Genomic DNA, 20,081 nt, shown 5'->3' with positions numbered 1-20,081 from the left:
TTCAGCCTAGCTAGACATAACCTGTCCTGCACAAGGTCACCTGTGGGTCCTTCCTGCTGGACTCTGGAGCCCTGACAGAGAAGGACAGCCATTCATTCAGCCATCAGTCATTCAGCAGCAGCAAGCCCAATTATGTGTAATTATAGTAATGCCAGAAAAAAAACCCTCATTGTATATAAAACATTAAAAGGAAATAAGCCATACAACGCAAGGCATCTGAAATGAGAGCTCAGGGTCACAGGCAAAATTCAAATGCAGTATCTTGATTTAAAAAAAGAAAAAAAAATCAATCAGTATGCTCTCCCAAGGCATTTCACCTCTAATTGAGGAGTGAATTGTGTTTACTTACTTGCTCATGTTCTTGACTGTCTTTCAGCAAATGAATCGTGATTACACTACATAAAATTCAGTGTTTGACTTTCTTATGATCCCGTAGGACTGGACTCAGTAGAAATTCCACACTGTAAGACACATGTGTAAAAAAAGACTGAACCCTGAAAGATATCAATTGTATAGAAAAGGAAAATATTTGTTTTAAATATAGGTTGTAGCCCTTCCAGTTCCTGCTTCCACACCTGAAGTGTGCAAAGGAAATGCTACTCCTCTTAAAGAGAAAATGAAAGCTGTTTCACATTCAGATTAACAATGGTCAAGGGTATTGTAGGCTACTGAGTACCTAAATCATACTATGACACACAAATTTTACACACAGAAGGATCTCGTGCTTTTTCATGATGCATATGCATAATTTTGGCGGACCCAGATCCTACCCATTTTAAAGGTGTTCAAAACTGATCAAAAATGCAGTTTAAGTGAAAAACAACACAGGTTTTTGTCTGGTAAACACATTTGCTACTTAAATGTTGTCATCACTGAAGCAGAATGAGGAACTTCATGCAGCATTTATGAATGAAGAATAATTTATCAGGACAAGCTGGGAATTTGAGTGAACATGGACATAATAATGAGAAACACCACAGGAATTAAAAAAAAAAAGGTTCTAAAAATTTCTGGCAAACCACTGTGCTGCATGTTTTAAGAGCCAAAACCTCATATATATTGTTCATTCCCACTACTTGAGCATGATAGACAAGATTCATGGGTAGTCATCTTTTTGTTGCAAAATAGTTTTATAGCTGGAGTAGCAATAATTGGGTAGAGTTGTCTCTACAAAGCAGAATAATTACTGTTGATGCTACATCAGTAGCATTTGATCTTCCAGCCAGTGGATGGGATATCATGGGACATCTGTGTCTTATATTCAACTGTTGGTTGGCCTCTCAAACAGGTATAAGTTAGTAGATAGAGGCTTGTAACTCTGGCGAATTGTGTTTGTGACATTACTGGCCCTAGGGATTGAAAAAGCACAGACCTAGTTTAAGATGATCTGGTACACCATTCATGGAACACTTTCTGGGTGTCTGTGCTACTATTTCTAAGTGGTCTTAGCTGTTACGGTACTGCATGCTAAGACACAGGTACCTTGCCTTTCCACCAAACTCCCATAAGCCCATTAAGCATCATTCCCCACTTAGCTTCCCCTGAAACAAAACAATGCAGAAACAAAGGAGAGTTCACTCACTCAGAAACAGAGAGGAGACCAAGCAGGTGGTAGAAACATGACCTTTCTCCATGAGGTCAAATAGCTTTATTGTGATTAAGCACTACAATACAGTATATATCCATAAAAAACTCTATAGTGTATATAAATTATTCCTTCCATTCAGTAATTCTTTTTTTGTTTTAATTTTTTTCATTTCCATTACAGCTTTGGTACAATGTGATTTTATTATATTTTTAAATACTTTTAGCTTCACAAACTCAACACAAAGTACAAAACTAATCCGAATCAGGGATATTACAATCTACACAGTGGTGTTCAGTGGTAGGAAAAAATCTTACCTCAATGAATTCATGTCACTAGCTAAGCTATAAAGGCATACCTAGCAGACATGACAAAAATATGCACCATTAACCAGCAAACATTTTTTTTTCAAAATTTATTTTATTTTATTTTTTTTACAGATTTTTCCAGCAGCAAATCACTTGAGCATAGTCAGTACTTATGTCCTCAACTGATTATCCTGTTGTGTTCCTCTTCATTTGAAGGCCATGAGTTATTTGTCAAATAATGCACCGCTATCCTCATATATCCACACTAAGCCACAGTGTCAGTACTTGACCTGCCACCCTGCATTATTAATGCTCGCACAGTTTGTCCTGCAGCTGGCAGAAATAACTGGAACGTTATTGGAGGGGCAGTGTGGGGCAATCAACCGTAGGTTGTTCTGTGGGGCAGGAGGTATGACATTACAGTAGACAGGCATTCCAGTGGCTGTAAGTGTTCCTTGACCTGATTGATTAGGTAGCATGATTGGTTGTTGATATGATTGTTGCGGCAATCCTTGAGAACCCTGGGTCATTGGCACCTAGGTAGGAATATGGAAAGGCAGAGGAAAAAAGATAGTAATTACTAAACAAATTAAAGTAGGTCCCTTCCCTAATGTATCTTCCTTTTAGCTGAATTAGAGTATGCAACATGTTCTGCCAACAGAGAGTAGAATTAGCTGAATTAGAGCATGCAACATGTTCTGCCAACATGTGTCGTTTTCTGCTGCTCAGAACTCTTCTCATCCCTGAGGATTTTCTTTGTTAGAGAAGGGTTAAAGAGAAACCTCTTTGCTCCCAGGTCTAGTAAGTGTCTCTGTCAGGAGGAAGCTGAATTTGAATTTCTGGGTTCAGTGCAAACAGAAGACTCAATCCTGGTATATCTAGGCCATCTTAAAGGTCTAAATCTTTAACTTCATCATTAACCTTTAAAACACATTTTCAATATAGTAATTCTGAAGATGTAAGGCAACAACTTTACCCACAAGCAATTCCCCCATTTCCTTCTGGGTTGCTGTAGTGTTTTCAGAAAAGCCAAGGGAAAAGGTGAATGGCTGCTCAATCAGTGCAATCTATTAAAATGAAGTAGATGTCGTTTCGTTTCTTAACTTTCCAGAGGGACCAGCAGGAAACGTAAGCACAGGCCACCTCTCACAGGCTCGTGGCATATCTCACAGAAACCAGGTATAAAGTTGGGGAAATAAGCCTGGGTAACTTACACACTTGGTAAAAATTAAGCCTCTGCCTTCCCTGTCGCCAAAACCCAATAAACAAAAATCTATCTGGCTACAGCTTGTTATAAAAGACATGGTGAGATCCTTGGCAGGAATCTGCACATGAGTAATTTTTAACTGGAACAGGCAAAGATCTCAACTTCATTAAAGGAAACAATACTGCGCTGGCAAAAAAAAAAAAAAAAAAGTTATTTTATTTTTAAAATTAATTTTCCTCACTGAAGGAGTATAATTCCTTCACCCTTTGTGACATTTTACCTGCACTGCAAGCTGTAATAAATAGTTCATTTGAAGTATTCCCAATTCAGAATGAAAATTGGGAGTACTAAGAATATGTAAACAGGAAGCAAAGAAACTAATTTGACTTAGAAGCATATTTATCAGGAGGCCTCTTGCCACACACTGTCCTAATGAAATAATAAAGACCATTCTGTGATATGAAAACTTAGTTAAGTATTCTTCAACTTTCTTTACAGCTCCCAAGTACCTGATAAGACGACATGGCTGGATACTGCACCATCATGCCTTGCACCTGATTTCCCTGTTGATTATTCATCAGGTTCTGGCTTTGGGGCGGCTGCTGCATTCCCATGAGACCCTGGAACCCCTGCTGCTGGTTCGGCAGGACAGGCTGGTAACCTGGAGGAAGAAAGATGTCTTCAAATATCCTGTTGCTTGTAGGGGCAAAATTAAAGCTGTTCTAAGGAAGCACAAATGATCCCATCATTTCTCCCCACGTTCATCAGAAAGTTGCTCTATTTCTAGAGAAGCATTACGGAAGTGAAAATTGAAGTGGAATAAACAAATGCTGTGAGTTGACAGCTGTGGCAGGCTAACATGAGTGGGTAGCACACTTTCTTCTTGCTCTTCAACCCTACAGCAGAGACCACCTTGAGGGATGCATGACTGCACCGCAGGATTGTGAAGCCCCAAACAGACACAGGGTGCTACTGGTTTCTGGCTACTTCCTCAGAGGCAAAACTCCCACTGGCTTCCAGGACACCAGTATTTGGCCTTCACAGTCTAATCCGGTATTTTTCTTTCAGGTCATGTTTTTTATCTTACCCTCTTACCTTTCTTGTAATGCAGCTCTCTAGCACGATATAAACAGAGAAGGCTTTATTTAATCAAGAACAACATGTATACACACTGGCTTCTACTTGCAAGGCTTTTTATATGATTAGAGCATATTAAGGGTCATATTGCACCGTACTAGTTTTGCATTTGGCAAAGGAGGAAAATCACAAATAAGAGAGTGTCTGGTCCTCCCTGTTGCTCAGTGGGAACACTGCTGACACACAAGTGACTGCACAGGGATGAGAAGCGGATGCTTCTGTTTCAACCTGCGATGGGCTCTGTGTTCAAAGTCACTGCAACATTGCAGGGTTTCTGCTGGGACAGCTCCTTTAGGGCTAATTGAGAAGTGGGCAAAGTCTGGACGATCTGGAGGGCAAAACTGCTAAGGAGGCAGAAGCATGGATGGGAAGTGAAGTGCAAGTGGTGTGCTGCTTGGCAGCAACATGATCCAGCCCGAGAACGAGGCTTGCTGGATGGAAGTGGGCTGGCTGGGTGATGCTACTATCTAGAGATGAAGGATTTTGCAGAAAAAGTGGAAAAGGAAGATGCAGAAAGATCCTGTCCTTGAAAAATGCAGCCAGCCACAGTCATTATAAATCTATGAATAATTTCTCCTTAAGACATTCTGTGTCCTTTAGCACTCATATTTTTTAACATGCAGTTATGCACTGCGCTATTAACTCTGTAGAGAGAGTGTCAGAATAAGCATATTTCAGGCAAAGAAGAATTATCAGAAGGAGCGACTGTTATTTTTACATGAAGAATGTGTGTCACGTCTGCTCAATTTATATTCATGAATACAGTACACGGTTCAATATACTTCACGAATTGGAAATCATCACCTGGGTATTTCTTCATTATGTAAGAAAAATAAAGTAACAAATGTCTCTGTTTCTGCTGGTCTATTGTCAATTGATAGCTTTCCTTTAAAATCTTTTCAGATGCCAGAGATATGTTGGGTATCTCTGATCGATTATTTTGCATTAAAGATGCCTTTCCACAGATATGAGATTAATGCCTCTAGTCAACTGAGCAAAATTAAAAAAAAAAAAAAATTAATTCCATGAGTGATTAACTTGGCTGGGATATAGCATCAAACATCTCCCAAATGCATCAGATTATTATACATTCAAATTTTCTCTTTTCCTATGTACAAACACAGTGTCAGCATATTTTTTAGTCACAAAAATTACCAACATCAGAAGTACTGTAACTGAGTTTACAAAAGGCTTATACAGCAATAATAAAATTGCAAGTCCTCTTCTGCTCCTGTATACCAATTAGGGGGGGGAGGAGGAGAAAGGACAGAAATAAAAAATTTAGCACTACTATTCTGGTATTTGCAAGTTCAAGCAGAGAGGAGTCAAATGACAGCAGAAGCAGCAACAGATAATTCATCTCATGTCACTTGTGGTTGTCAGAGTAAATCCCAGATGCTGTAATGAACAATAGATTGATGGTGGATCTGGGATCAAGTGACAATAAGTTAGGGAGTACAATCAAACATTGGACCTGAGCTCACAGAGTTGGATCATGATGCACTGGCACAGGGTGGTGGACTGGTGCTCTGCAGAGATGGACAGATACCACTGAGGTCAAGTGGAGATAAGTCCTTTGTTATCTTTAGTAAATATAATTATTTATTTAATTTATATAATATAGTAAATATAAAGTAATTACCATTACTTTAGTTAGACTACTGCTGATACTCTCCTGTATGTTTGAACATACAGCTGTCTCTTCACCTCAGCTCTGTCTTCCATATTCTCCAAATACAACAGATTTATTGCCCAATACAGACATGACTATCAGACTGAAATAAAAAGTTATAGAAATGACTAAGTATCTACCCTTATGCTGAACATGTAGGCATCATCTCATGGAGGTATTATAACATGTACCTCTACCCTGAAAATCTCCTCTCTATTAGCAAACACTGCTTAGTATATGGCACAACCACTCCATGTTTTAGGTGCAGGAATACAAAAAGGGGATAGGTTAAGAGCTGAAGTCACTAGGCTATGGAATATTGTGGCAACAACCTTATTACTCTTTAAGGGCTAATTTCTCCTGCCCATAGAGCACGTGAACGCCTCACCTCTGTCCCAACATGCAGAGTCCTGCTGACGCCCCTGAGAGTTATAGAAGACCTCTTTCCTATTCCCTCTGCGAGCCCTTTACAACTCTCTGACGATACAAGAGGGTCCTCAATAAAAGCAGAAAAATACCTCACATACACTCTAACGCACTTCCAGTGCAATCAGATAGGAGCAAAGACTTATTAGCGTAAGAATCTGATTGCATTGTCTCCTGAACCTTCTTTCCTGTTAAGGGAAATTAAGTCACTTCTTTGGCCCAGGAGGTACCGTGGTCTCTTGACCATTTGCTCCCTTGACTTGAAGGTGGAAACTGGCATTTTTAAGAAGGTTACCAGCCTGCTTGTATCCTTGTGAAGATGTCAGCTGTCATCTCTTCCTTACTTTATATTAATGGATTTCTATTTTATGATCAGTACCCTTTGGAATACAGTGAAGTTTATGGGTGTCTGATCTTGCTGCAGAAACACAGTACAGCATTTGGTCAAAATCCAGCATCCTCTTCAAGGCTCTGCAACTCAAGTGAAGCCACATCTATTTACCTAATAACAAAGTCTGACCCTTTACTATGTTAAATATATGAAGAAAGAATCATTCTTTCATATATCTTCATATATGATCCACATTCAACCATTCCATTGAACATAAAAACCCGTCAAGGTACAAAAATATACCCCAACAGTGCAGAGGGGGTACAGAGTATTAAAAGGTGAATTCTTTTCTTTATCTACAACAAGCACTGCAAGCAAGAGGAAAATGCTGTGAAAAAACAAAACCCAAGTCCATTCTGCTAGATGGCTTCTGTTTCAGCACAATTGGAAGGGGAAGGAATTGGCGCTCTACGTGACAGTCCATTTGAACAAGAAGTTGTTAATATCAGAAACCAGCTGCTCTGAATTTCTTATCCCTGCAGCCCAAATTCTGCAGCTCTGACTCTACATGACCCATAACATTTCAAATGGATCCTTCAGTGTTTACTGTGTGTTGATGTCTTCATATGGAGATGGGAGAACTGAGACTCTGCACAATTGATAGTCTCAATATACAAATCTTTCAGCAATGTTCATGAAATTAGATTTTTTTGAGGGCACAGAATATCCCCCACCAATTATCTATATTGTACACACACAGCAGATTCAACCCTCAGCTCTGCCATGCTTTTGACATGCTATTCACTTTTCAATGAAACTAAAATAATAGTGTTCACAAAAGTCTTGGGAAGCAACTGCAGTGCTCGAAAAGCCATGCATTGCTGGGCAAAGATGGGTGTTTTGGAGGTGTCAGGAAATAAGTGAAAACAAGAAGCGGCACCATGCTTTCTGCAGCAATAGTTTTCTTGATACTTGCTCTCTTGCTCATTAGCTTTCATACTACATAAAGTGTAATCCTTAAAAGCCTCTTTACTGTCCCCTGAGAACATACATACGTGGGTTATTTTCTAATGGCAGTACACATCAGATGAACCATCCTATTACTGCAAGCTCCAGGGCCTCTTTACTGCAATTATATCATCCTGCTCTATGTTATCTCTGCTACAAAGGAGGATTTTTTAAATCAGGGCAAACATGAGAGACATTGTTAAACAACCAGAGGAACAAATCGTGCACAGAATTTCAATGAAAGCCTCAGAGGAAAAATGAACCTTGGATTGCAGTCAAAATGGAAAAGACCATCATACCATCAAGGTAATTCTCTGAACCTTTACAGGCTGCATCACCATGCTGACAGTCAGCTAACTTAAACATCCCAGGGGGAGAAAGACTGCATGAAAGACCCACAGATGTTTTAATTTCTTAATGAGGCTACAGAGCTCACAAGACAAAATGCAGTGGTCTTGCAGCTCTGCCAGTAATGTCACCTGGAGCTGTAATTAAAGCATGTTTGGTGCTCTGCTGGCCTTAGCATACATCCTTCATCAATGGCACATCATGTTTGGAGGAAGTGTTTCATTGCTCATTTTAGATTTGAAGCATATATTATCAAAATAGCTTTGTAATATCTGTATCAGCACACTGGGTAAAGAGTAATCAGCACTTCAGGCAATGAGTGAGGCAGTCTGGCACGAGTTCCTGAACTGCAAATCTTACTGTACATTTATTGTAGTCTTACCACTTGAACCGAGTCCTTGCATCTAATCCCATCCAATGCAAACGCATAAATTCACAGCGTTTTTGATGTGAAGTGATTTGAGAGCTCATCTGCTCCCTTCCCACTTCACTCAGTGTAGCGCTGGGAGAAGCCAAGACATTGCCACCAGCAAACCCAAAAAGCAGGTACCTTGGCAACAGGCTGCAGTGGCTTCAGCAAGCAAAGCCCAAAAAAAATATTCAAAAGGGAAACTTCAGCAGGGCTAACTGGGCTGGGTGCAATGTTACACAGATCTGGTCATGCTCCTGCCTGCTCTGCAACTGCTGCTGTGCCTTACTGGTGCTCTACAGCTGCCCAGTATAGACCAGCTCAGCCTCTGCTGCGACTGCCACCAGGAGCACTGAGGAGATTCAATCTCAGCTCCCATGGAAAAGCCAAGGGGAATGAGCATCAAGGGAATACCCTGTGATGTACTGAAACTGTAACAGCAGATTCTGCACCCAGTCCCAAGTTCTGCACTCACTGCAGGGGCTTATATTTGCAGAAGACTCCCCAAAACTGACAAGGGCTGAAAAGAGAGCTACAAAAATGATCCGAGATCAGAAAATGTACCTCTTCCTGGAAGACCTAATGAGGTCACTTTGCTCAATTTGTTCAAAAGATGAAGACATATCTGCTGGTAGAGACCTCTTGAACAAAATAGACAATGGTACAATAAAATTACATGGTTGGAAGGTAAACATAGAACTGTCCAGATTAGAAATAAAAGTTTCAACAGACCCTATAATTAACAAGGGAGAAATTTGCCCAGAGAACACATGTGCTATCATCTGAAACCTCTACAATGAGGATGGACAGCTTGCTAGAAGATATTTATCAGTTTAATAAGAAGTTCTGGGGATAAAGTTATCATCAGAGCATGCTCTGTTACCAGTATTATTCAGAGCATTAAATTATATGTTACAGACTTGAAATACTTATGAAAATGTTAGCCAGTTAGCTCTTAAGACTCTTCCTATTTTCCAAGGAAAAGGACTAATCTGTTGCATGTGAGACAGGATGCTCTTCCCAGGCTCTCCTCCCTTTGATCACATACTGGCAATGCCACCCAGTTCACTCCACAAGCAGAGAGTTCACCTGTGTATGGTGTATACTCTAAGGGCTATTTCTGGCCTATTTCAGTTTACTTTGCCCTGGCTGGAGCAGCACTCAGTAGGTTTTATAGGCTGAAGAATGTGATTGGTATCTATTCCCACAATTTTACTAGGCTACATTTTCCTTTTTTAAAATAAGCTACGGGTAAAGTATTAAAGTGGCTAGATGTAGCTTTTACTCTATAATCATAGAAATGTACAACACTCGTTATAAGTTACTAACTAGAGAAGAAAGAATATAATTATAAAACTACAATTCAGTCATGCACACTTTGGTAAGTTTGGTAAAGTTTTTGGCAACTCACTTATTTGCCAAAAGCTCTGAGCTGATCCATCCCAAAGTACTCACAAAACTGGAAGGAAGAAAAAAGCAAGCAGTTTAACAAGATCAAACACTGTGTCTTGACACAAAGAACCTTTTGATTCTCAAACAGACCCCAAATGTTATCTGTAAAATATGAGGAAAAGAAGCCTGGTAGGGGAACCTTGCATTTTGGACGGCTGGCCAAGCTGTGGGAGGTGTATACTGAAGCCCCTTCCCAGCACAACTAAGAGCAGGAATTTGAGGCAAGGGGTTTCTAGCAGCCAGAACAAAGCCCTCCCTGCTACAGGGGTCCAACAGTCTCTCCTGCCAATGCTCCTTACCTTGGTGTAAGATACTCAAGTACTGGATTGCAACCAGATGTTTCACTTCTTACACAAACACCATAATTACCAGCTACAAAATCTCCCCATATACTGCTTGCTCTAGAGGAGCGCTCCTCCAAGGCGTTGAACTCAGACTGGCTTCTCACATCCAGGTGTTACGCATTAGATTTAGGTGGCTACTGAGGAAATCGGGGGTTTTTTCTCATTATGCAGTTGATAATTACCTGGATGGTTTCACTGCAGATGACGGACTAAAAGTCTAACTGACAACATAAAATTAAGCTATAAATTTAAGCTGATTTTGATTTTAGCCTCACTCCAAAGTGTCCACTGTTTGGAAGACTCCCAGAGAAAACACACTAATTAATGTGTCCCTGCCGGTGTGTCATTTTCTGTGTGAGTCTGAAGATTTAAACTGCATCTTGTGCAGCTGAAATCCAAAACACTTTGTAAACAATTTTGTAGTTTAAGCTTGGATCTAAAATCCAAGGCATGCTGCAAACCAAATCTGCTGCAGTTGATAAATTCACTCCTACTGCGTCCGCTTTCTCTCTGCAACACACATAAAATTGTCTTGACCTAGTAAGATATTTGGGCTTTGGGTCCCACTCAAAGACATCACAGATAATTTATGGGTGTGAGCTGGATACCATGTGAGCTAGAAGGGCAAATATGCAATAGCTTAATGCTTAAAATGCATCCCTTTCCCCTCAAAACATGACCATGCAATTATTTTGTTTTCACACACATACAAAGGAAAAAACAAGTATACTTTCATGTGAAATAAAGGAGTCTTAAGGAGCAACAGATAACTTGGAGGTATGAGGTGACATAACAGACATAAAACACATTGCCAAAAACCACAGCAGCACACAGACTCCCTTCCCCATGGCACTCTGCAGGCTCAGACTCTCAAAACCAAGAGAAGCCTTTTCACAAAAGCGACTTAGTTTGGCTTCTTTCATTTCAGGTAAAAGCACATGCCACTCCAGCAGTACAGCCTGCAGGGGAAAGCACAGGGTATTATGCTAGTTTTGTTTTCCAAAGTTAAAACTAATTACATTGATTCTTTCAAGATATGTGAGACCAAAACAATTTTTAGCTAATGACAGTCCAGCTACACTCAGTGAAAACACATAACATGGTAAGTATATTCCTAAAATGATTACAGAGACAGTGACTCGAATAATTGTCTGCAGAGTTAGGGTTATAAAACTGCAGGATTTTGAACTCAGAGTCTCGACACATAATTGCTGCCAGAATCATAGCTCCCTGGTCCCTAAATTGGCTGTAGTTTTGCTAAGAGCACATTCATGCTTCCCAAACCTGGTAACAGATCAACAGCCACATTTGTTGGCAGACCCACAGAGATGTATCCAGCTGCATTAAGAAACTCAGCAAGATGTATATGCAAGATATGAACCAGTAGGATTTATTATCACAAGAGAAAGAAGAAAAACAGTGGTTTGAAGACAGATTGTCCTTCTTCCCCACCTCTCTTTCTCTCTCTGGTTTACAAAGCTACAAATCCCACAAAATCAATAGTGCAAAAAAATCATCCAGCTTCAGAAGAAGAAGAAATCAAATTTGGAAATTTGCTGCAATTTTGCATTATTTCAGAGCAACCTATTCGTTGGATTTGGTGAAAACTGCTGATGAAAATACTCTGATACACAAGAAAATTTTTGTGGATAACAGCTCTGAAACCCCCCATCTGGCTAGTTCTGTCCAACTGCTAAAGCAGTATCTGTCTTATCTAGCTGAACTGCCCCTCCTTGTCCTCTTCATTTATTCTTCCTCAAAAAGCTATGTGAAATCCTAGTTTTACTTGTTTTGCAACCCTGGTGGCTGGAAGAAATCCAAAGCACAGGGCATCCAAAGCACGGATGGTTTCATGTACTTCTTGAGACAACACAGACAACTGGGGGCACTTCTCTGCTGCTAACAAAATAGGGGAAAAATCAGAATAACACAACTCCCCTAGCGATGCAAACTCTCCCAGTTCAAAAGAGGTGCAGGATCAGGGCCTCACAAATCTATTTTTTAACTCTGCTTGTCCTACATAAACACGAATAAGGTACATCTTTACAAAATCTAAGGCACAGTGCTTTGGGCACAGACTTTTCCTTAATGATAGTAACTATAAAACCAGTGGCCTCATCTGGGTGCTAGAAAGTCTCCTTGTTATTGTGGTTTAGATTATGCCAATGAGAAATGATCTAAGTAACACTGCATATCACACATGAGATTTAGAGCTTCATGTCAAAGAAATGTCCATTACATTTTCTGTTACCCTTTTTTCTATGATGCTAAGTTCCAACTGCTGGAGACAGGAAATAACATTATCTTTTAAAAACCATTTATATGCATGCTCGCTGTACCGTGGGGGAAAAGCTTTTCACAAAGAGCACCGAACTGTTATTTAGAGCCTTCTACTTCATCATCCAAGCAACTACCTTTAGGGCAAACATGCAAAATCATGGATACAATGAATTTATGAATCACTTAAAGATGCATACCCACCCCTCAGTTACTTTTCCACACCTTAAAAGAGTTGTATGAAAACTTGGTGACCTCACTACCAAGTAAAAAGGCCCAGACAAATAAGAGGTATGATTAAATACTTTCATTATATATCTAATGAAATCACATACTGTAACATCTTCTGAGACTAAAATTTTAATTAAGGCAGGCTGGCATTTTGGCTTTTTTTCCCCCGCTATGTTCCAGGGGAACAGCAGGTAAGGTCAAACAAAAAGCTTATGTTATAAAACTGTGTGAGTACGCTCCTGGGAGACCTGGCATTATTAACAAGAACATGAAGAAGGGCACAGTTGAACAGTTCAAAGATAAATGATTGTATTCAGTTTACTTTTTGCTATCAACTAGAGAATCTGAGAGCACTGTTATTTGATGAGAAAAGTATATAAATAGGCATCAAAAAGAGCTTTAATGGATACAAATATAGGAGATTCAAGGCTGGGGAAATGTTTTTTTTTTTAGTTTAAAACCTGGATCTACTCTTTTACTTGTCTACACAAAGGATTTCTAAATTATAGGGACAGCTTTTTAGAACAACTTGCTACTGGTTAAGTGGCTTCATGCTGAAAATAAACCTGTTCTTACTGAGAACCTAAACCCATGTTATTACATGACACTTTAATCACTTATTTTATTCCCTTTTCAATATACTTTTATGTTTTGAGACTGTTTAGCACTGTTCCTGTTCTTCAGATACTATTACAAAAATCATTTGCTCTTCTCCTTGAAGATAAATGGAGGGGCACCTTTTACAGATATGGTATGTAGCTGAAAGCTTCTCTAAGATTCAGAAAAGAAAATGCTATTTTTAAGACAAAATCCTTTTATCTCACTTCAGTAAAAATATAGAGGGAACAGCCAGCTGCAAGCCAAAATAATTGCAACACAATAATGTAGGGCTCCGTTACAGCAGCATAATTCTGGTAAAGCAGCTGATCCAGGATCTTGGCACTTACCCAGACCCTGGAGCCTGACTTAAATGCATTAACCCAGACAAAGCATGTGCAGCTGTTTTGGTAATCTGAGGCTTCTGCATTTTATTGGAGACCAAAAGAAAAAAAAAATCACTCAGCCAGCAAATGACACAGGTGATCTAGAGAGAGAGGAGGGAAGTATTTTATGCTTTTGAACTTAAGTTAATCCATGGAGTCACGTGAACAGGCTCGACAGCTTTGGGAGACGAGCTTTGGAAGGCGTTTCCCTTTGGCCAGCACAATGAGCAAGGGTTTCCACTGGGGTGCTGCAGATGGCCAAAGCCAGCTGAGGTGCCTGCAGGAAGGGTACTGCAGGACCTGGAAATCATTATTCTCAGAAGGATGAAGCCTTCTCATCCCCACAGAGCTGAGCCACTGAAAGCACATATTGTAAGCTTGTGCGCAGTTTTTGTGACATCAGGGAGGTGCTGAATAGTGTTAGGGAAAAACCAAGTATAATCCTTCTGCTCTCAGCTCCTGCCCACCAATCCCACTGACATTAACAAGAGTTAATGCAGACCCATGGGCAGGCCAGTAGATCATTCTGGAGAATTTGTGGATTGCTCATAAGAGAGGTTTACTGTTTAAAGACCAAAACAGATGCAAATCGAGTCACAGACCCTACTCTGGCCATAGACTGTTACACTGCTGTAGTCTGCTGCAATTCCTCTTTATGAGATTTTTGTATACCTAATATACAACTAAAACACTGATGTAAAAACTCATTAGTGTTAATAGTAAGACTCCTTTGGTGTATGACGTGATGCACGTCTTGCATCACATTGAAAAGTGGCATCTAGAGAAATGCCCTTGCCAGCAAAACATTATAGAGAGTTTTAATTTAGAATGACTACATAATATTATATGCAGGATTCTGCTGAATTCAGAGACAGCGTCCATACATTCTTGCAGAAAAAATGAATTTTCTTTAGATGTAAGATTTACAGTGGACTGTGAAGAAATGAAGCATACGATTAACTATTTTATTACTATTTTTTTCAGAAAAAAACTCAAAACAATAGCTTTCACTGAAGACTGCAGAAACAAATTGTTCTTTTCTCATCTCTCTACCCAGAAAACCGTGCTATGCAGAATTTCAAAATGTAACCTTTGTTACAAATGTATTCATTTTCACATGGGAATATTTTTCACATGAAATGGTAACTTCCTGTAGTTCAGGGCAGGAATATCAATACTGTAGCTGGTAGAAACTTACACTTGGTATAAATTCAAACCCTTATTAAAAAAAAAAAATTGGCACTAACTTCACTCTTGGTATGCATACACGTACACATACGTGTGCATCTGTATCAGTGGAAACGAGTATCAGATAAAATGGAGATCTAAAAAAGTAGTCCATTTGTTGCAACCGCTGAGCTCTAACCTAATCACCCACTATAACAGTGGGATGCACGGCATGTGACAGCTCCAGATTGGGTGATGCACTGGTCCAGCACAGGGCTGCCCAGGAGAGCTGGTATAAATAATAAAAGCAGTCAAGTAACATCAACTCAAGATAGTCCACTAGAGAGACTTTTCTTTGTGACTGCATGATTTCTTCACCTGAGTCAGGTGGCAATATGATCCTTTTCCCCACTGAGTATAAACGAGCCTGGCCTTTCCAAGGATAGCAGACTTACAGCCGTTATTTCCAGCCTGCAGACATGTGTGACAGGACTCAAGATACAGGAAGATAACAATAAATGTCCAAATTACTGATCATCAGCTAGGCTACATGAATTGACTGTGCACAACTCCTCTGGGCTGAATGCAAAGAAAAGCAAGAGGTGGGTTAAGCCTTTGTGCACAGAGGAGGCTGGAAACACGGATGGTGAAGTCGATGTAGCTCATTAGATGAACAGCACCCTGTGTAATACTCCCTATAGGTACCTGTGTCTATGTTTATGTTCTGTTATATAAAACAGTTCCTGCCTGTAGTATAACAATAATTTGCGATATCCATTGGTTTTATTAGCAAATCTGTAAGAACTGTGTGCAATGGGACAGCTAGCCACCCAAGCAAAATCGAGAGCCAAAAAAAGAACAAATAAAAAATCAGCAGGATCAGATTTTCCATGCAAGCTATGAACACCCAGACTCACTGAATTTCAGCAGGTTCATCTCTAATCACACTAGTTTGATTTTCTGGATTGTCCCCAGATAAATAACAGCACATCTCAGCAAACAAACTGTTGATCCCCCATGTATTGATCTATAATTTAGTTCTTGGTATTGCTGAAGTATCTACAAGCACAAGCCCAGGGTGAACCTCTGCCATGCCAGCTACCATACAAACTTCAAGGAATAGTTGCAGTCCCTGCACTGAAGATGGTGCATTCCTGAACAGACAAGACAGATGGAGGCAGAAAAATAAGCACCCAGGAGAAATAACTTGCCCAGAGAAAAACAACAGAACTGCACTGCCCCAGAGAACACGAGTACTTAGAGCCCCATCCCGAGCAGGGGGGACTCAGGCAGGCTGCTGCTCACCAGCAGTCACAGAGACAGTCCATGAGCTCTCACTGCTTCTGCTTCCACGCAGCTACAGGTACAGGCTCCTGCCCACGTCCTGTGTACTGGTGATGCCAGGTTCACCGTACGGTGTTGCATTTTACTGAGGGCAGAATGGGGTAAATTACTAGTAGCAGCACAAATTCTCACTATCTATGCTTTTCACCCTCGCAAGCTGGGCATTGTTTTGTAGCTCAGCCTCAAGGAGAGTTTTCGTAAACGCGATACCAACTGTAAATACCATCTGCAACAAACGCACAGCCTCCGCACTCTTCCTCCCCACTGCTTCTGTGTACACCTATAGGTCAATGTATAAAATCACTGAGCGAAAGGACTTGCACTTGTTTATTTACCCATACCATACGGGCACAGCAAGTTATGGGCTACATCCCCCAGCTAGATGCAAACAGATGCAAGGATGATAGTGAAGCCAACAGGACTTTGATGGAGCATATGTCTGCCCATATGGGTCCAATGGCAAAAATTTCATCTTTTCCAAGTGCACCCATGCAGAACGTAATGCAAAGACTATTGGGGTTAGCAATCAACTTTAACTGGCTTTACACCCTGTTAGGAGCACTTGCCTGCAACACAGTGATTATTCCTGCCCCTATAAAGCGGAGCCCTTAAGCATTTGCTTAACTTTGAAGCATATGAACCAATTTCCTGATTTCAGAGCAATGATTTACAGGCTTGAGTACATTTCTGGACTGAGGCCAGGGAACTCAGCCCCTTGAAGGCAGGGATCTCCAACGGGAGACACAGTGACACATTTATTCTTCGCATGCTTTAAAACGCTTCTGAGAAACTTGACCAGGCAGGTAGCAATCACCCTAAGGAAAAAGAGGTTCCATTCCAATAAAATTCAGTTCTACAATACAGGAAATCAAAGAATTTCTCAACTCTCCTTTTGCACAGCCACTGTTCAATCCACAAGCTGGACAGTGGGGCAAGGTGGGAGTGGGCCTGCATTCACACATGGTCCAATGCACGTATATGAACATACCATACTGGGAAATAATAAACCAAATGGCAACCAGGGATGAGTCTAACCTACTTCACTTCTGAGGCACAGGCACAGAGTGTTCCCAGTCATATTTATCTTGCAACTGAGCCCTTCTGCTTTACTAGTAGACCCTAATTTACTTCTCTTGTCTTTCCTAATTAAAAAGACCTGTTAAGGAAATTGTGTTAGGCCTTTTCTGCTACTAAACAATCATTATTATTAAGATTCTCCATTGCCATTACCCCTTCAAGTAGAAGGCAAAAGACATGTAAAGTACCTACATGTACTCTGTATCAGTCTCTGTTCCAGGCATCCACTTCATTCTGTATCACTGCAGAAATGCAAACACCAATTGCAATTCTGCCATAAGTACAAACCCAATACATCAGATTGCTGCATGAAAACTGAGTTGTATCTTCCAGCTAAACCTCTTCCTTGGAAGGAGATGAACAGCAAAATCTACAGAGGTAGTCACTCCAGTGCCTGGTTAGCTTTACTTGTAGCCAAATTATTCATCTCACAAAGGAGGGAGTGAGTAAAAGCATTCCATTCCAATATTCCAAACAGAACACCACCAACTTCTACAACTTAAAAATTTTTGTTTGATTTACATTTAAAAAATAACTTAAATGAAATGAAACAGTTTTATTGTCCATAGGTAATTTAAAGCTTTGTTTCATCTTTTAGGTTGCCTTAGCAGGGACACACACACATACCCTCCATCTCATTTCAAAGGAATTTGAGAAATTTTTTTTTGTTTGTTTTAATTGGCAAAGGAATCTGCAAAACAACCAATTCATACAGTTTTATAAACTCTTTTGATAAATCAGGCAGCTAAATCTGCAAAGCATGCCTCTCTCCATATCACAGGCAAATGTATTTTAAGTTCTTGCATCAGGTGGGCAGAATAATACAAACCACATTTCTTTAATAAAAAAATAAAAAAAAAAAAAAAAGAGCATGGTGGATGTAAACTTTCACTTTTCCCTTTTCTGAAAAGGGCTTAAGTGTCAATTTTGAAAACAAGAGTATTAACACCTGAAGAGACAAGTTCCTTGTGTATTCACAAAAGGAATGAACAGATACAAAACTGTCAGCAGCAAGTGGCAAGCTTTTCTGCAAAACTCTGCCAAGAACTCCTGGTCCAAAGAGAGAAGGAGAAAGAAAAAAGGAAGAGGGAGCATGGAGGTGGCTTCAGAAGAGACAGCTTAGTTTCTTCATTGATTCCTAAGCCTTTCTGCTGAGTTGGCCAATAGGCTGACAGTGGTGCTTGGGACACAGACAGATGTCACTTCGCCAGTCCCTGCCTTGCTTGCGCTAGCAGCAGTTTTTCTGTGGGCATGAGGAAGCCTGGAATCAAGCCTATGGTCAACAGATGTCAAAATGTTCAGCCAGACCATGGTATAAGTCAGCTACATAGAAAGAAACCTCTTTGCCCTTGCTCATCCCCAGCTTTCACTGCAGAGCATATTAGTCAGTTGGAAATGCTGGTCCAGTGTTATCACTGCACAAGGATATTTTGGTTTACCCAACTAGTGCAACAGCCTGAGAAGCAAAATTGTTGTCTGCAGACCTGCACTGCAAAGCCCACAGGATCAGTCCTGATCCCCTTACCTCCCCTGAAGGTATCTGCAACTGTGCAGCTGTAAATGATGCAAAATTTACTTTCATTAGCAAAATACCAAAGCACAGCACAAAATTAAATGTAGGAAAGTCTCCTGAATATTTGCACTTTGCCTCTTGCGGGTCTCTCCAGGGCTATGTCTGCTCTCAGAAATCACTGGGGCAGAGCTGCCATGGTGCATTTGCTGCCACACAGCACGCTTTTAATAGTCTGCAAACCCAGCAAAGCTGTGTTTACAGTCTTCATGGCCAAAGGTATTTGCAAAGTCTGAACTTGTGAGCAATGCTAGCTAAGCATTCAGAGCTATGGAAAATGCACAATAAAGACCATAAACATATGGAGTCTTTAACTCAGCATAAATACTGAAGATCAGCCTGGGTGTGTGGTCAAGGCAGATTTGAGAACCAGCAGCAGAACTTCTTCCTTGAATACATCATAAATAGATAGGTTTTTGCTTGCCTGGGACATAGTGCACCCTGAGTGCATTACTCCTCCTTTCTGCGTATTAGTTTTCTCATCTGTAATTTAAGGTTTTGAGGGGTGATTTCTTCATAAGACATTTTGAAATCCAGCAGTGCTAAGTGCTATATACTCAATTGATAAAGTTAATGGAAAAACAACCAATCTCCAATATCATATATGAAGAGACCTCCGAGTGCTGAATTTGCTCAGAGTTACATACAGAGTTTTGCAAAATTTTCAGCTGAGTGAAGAAGCCTACTTTTATCCAAAAAAGATTTTTTCTTTTTTTTTTTTTTTTTTTTTCTATCAGCACCTGCAAGGGTAGGGCTGAACTCCCAGAGCCCAAAGTCTGCCAATACTGGCAGGTAGGTGAGGAAGAGGGCATAGTAAGAGTAATTTGTCAAAGCACAAGTCTTAACTACACATCTCTAATTCAGAGATTTGCCAGCAAACCAATATGAATGGGCATTTTGAAATCAACCTGGAAGGGTTAGCAAAGGCTTTGCAATGCTTGCTAAAAGGCAACTGCCAACTCTCCAAGCTCAGCTGAGGTGGGAGAGATGTATTCTGTGGGAAGAGCAGGTTTCTCAGTTGTTTTTCACAGAAAGACAAGTATCCTCCATCCTTAGCTCCCCTGATCCTATGTGAGCAGGGGTATATATGCATATACGTTCCTATACATTCAAACACTGAATTTACTATGCAGCATCATCGTCCGAGTCAACCTTAGGCTAAAATACTTGTTTCTTGCGTACATGGTTTGGATGGGGTAACTGAT

General features: G+C 40.3%; 1 protein-coding gene across 15 annotated transcripts in view; it reads right to left on the bottom strand.

Moving 5' to 3' along the window:
- Positions 1–1,612: 1,612 nt before the first annotated feature.
- ARPP21 (cAMP regulated phosphoprotein 21) overlaps positions 1,613–20,081 on the bottom strand; it is a 143,485-nt gene continuing 125,016 nt past the window's right edge. For all 15 annotated transcript variants that reach the window (XM_074900765.1, XM_074900770.1, XM_074900764.1 and 12 more), the window contains 2 exons: positions 3,610–3,761; positions 1,613–2,429 (listed from right to left, as the gene is read on the bottom strand). In XM_074900765.1, the coding sequence (XP_074756866.1) occupies positions 2,172–2,429; positions 3,610–3,761 (410 nt within the window). In that variant the 3' untranslated portion in view covers positions 1,613–2,171. The remainder of the gene's footprint in view (positions 2,430–3,609; positions 3,762–20,081) is intronic.

This window comes from Athene noctua, chromosome 2 (assembly GCF_965140245.1).
Source record: "Athene noctua chromosome 2, bAthNoc1.hap1.1, whole genome shotgun sequence".
In the NCBI taxonomy this organism is placed as follows: domain Eukaryota; kingdom Metazoa; phylum Chordata; class Aves; order Strigiformes; family Strigidae; genus Athene; species Athene noctua.
The sequence above is the reverse complement of the archived record's forward strand: the minus strand, read 5'-3'. Positions and strand labels throughout refer to the sequence as shown.